The 655-nt window shown below is 66.9% G+C and overlaps 1 protein-coding gene across 1 annotated transcript in view; it reads left to right on the top strand.

The window, feature by feature from the left end:
- Positions 1–655, top strand: part of KCNJ9 (potassium voltage-gated channel subfamily J member 9) — an 8183-nt gene that overhangs the window by 2265 nt on the left and 5263 nt on the right. The window contains exon 4 of the mRNA XM_021712682.1: positions 1–650. Within this exon, the coding sequence (XP_021568357.1) occupies positions 1–650 (650 nt within the window). The remainder of the gene's footprint in view (positions 651–655) is intronic.

The raw sequence follows: 655 nt of genomic DNA, 5'->3' as shown, positions 1-655 counted from the left end.
CTACGTGGAGAAGGACGGCCGCTGCAACGTGCAGCAGGGCAACGTGCGCGAGACCTACCGCTACCTCACCGACCTGTTCACCACGCTGGTGGACCTGCAGTGGCGCCTCAGCCTGCTCTTCTTCGTGCTGGCCTACGCGCTCACCTGGCTCTTCTTCGGCGCCATCTGGTGGCTGATCGCCTACGGCCGCGGCGACCTGGAGCACCTGGAGGACACGGCGTGGACGCCCTGCGTCAACAACCTCAACGGCTTCGTGGCCGCCTTCCTCTTCTCCATCGAGACCGAGACCACCATCGGCTACGGGCACCGCGTCATCACCGACCAGTGCCCCGAGGGCATCGTGCTGCTGCTGCTGCAGGCCATCCTGGGCTCCATGGTGAACGCCTTCATGGTGGGCTGCATGTTCGTCAAGATCTCGCAGCCCAACAAGCGCGCCGCCACGCTGGTCTTCTCGTCGCACGCCGTGGTGTCGCTGCGCGACGGGCGCCTGTGCCTCATGTTCCGCGTGGGCGACCTGCGCTCGTCGCACATCGTGGAGGCCTCCATCCGCGCCAAGCTCATCCGCTCGCGCCAGACGCTGGAGGGCGAGTTCATCCCGCTGCACCAGACCGACCTCAGCGTGGGCTTCGACACCGGCGACGACCGCCTCTTCCTG

Source organism: Carlito syrichta, unplaced genomic scaffold (genome assembly GCF_000164805.1).
Source record: "Carlito syrichta isolate Samal-C Ts95f unplaced genomic scaffold, Tarsius_syrichta-2.0.1 Scaffold303604, whole genome shotgun sequence".
NCBI lineage: Eukaryota > Metazoa > Chordata > Mammalia > Primates > Tarsiidae > Carlito > Carlito syrichta.
This window is presented reverse-complemented; position numbering and strand designations above follow the sequence as displayed.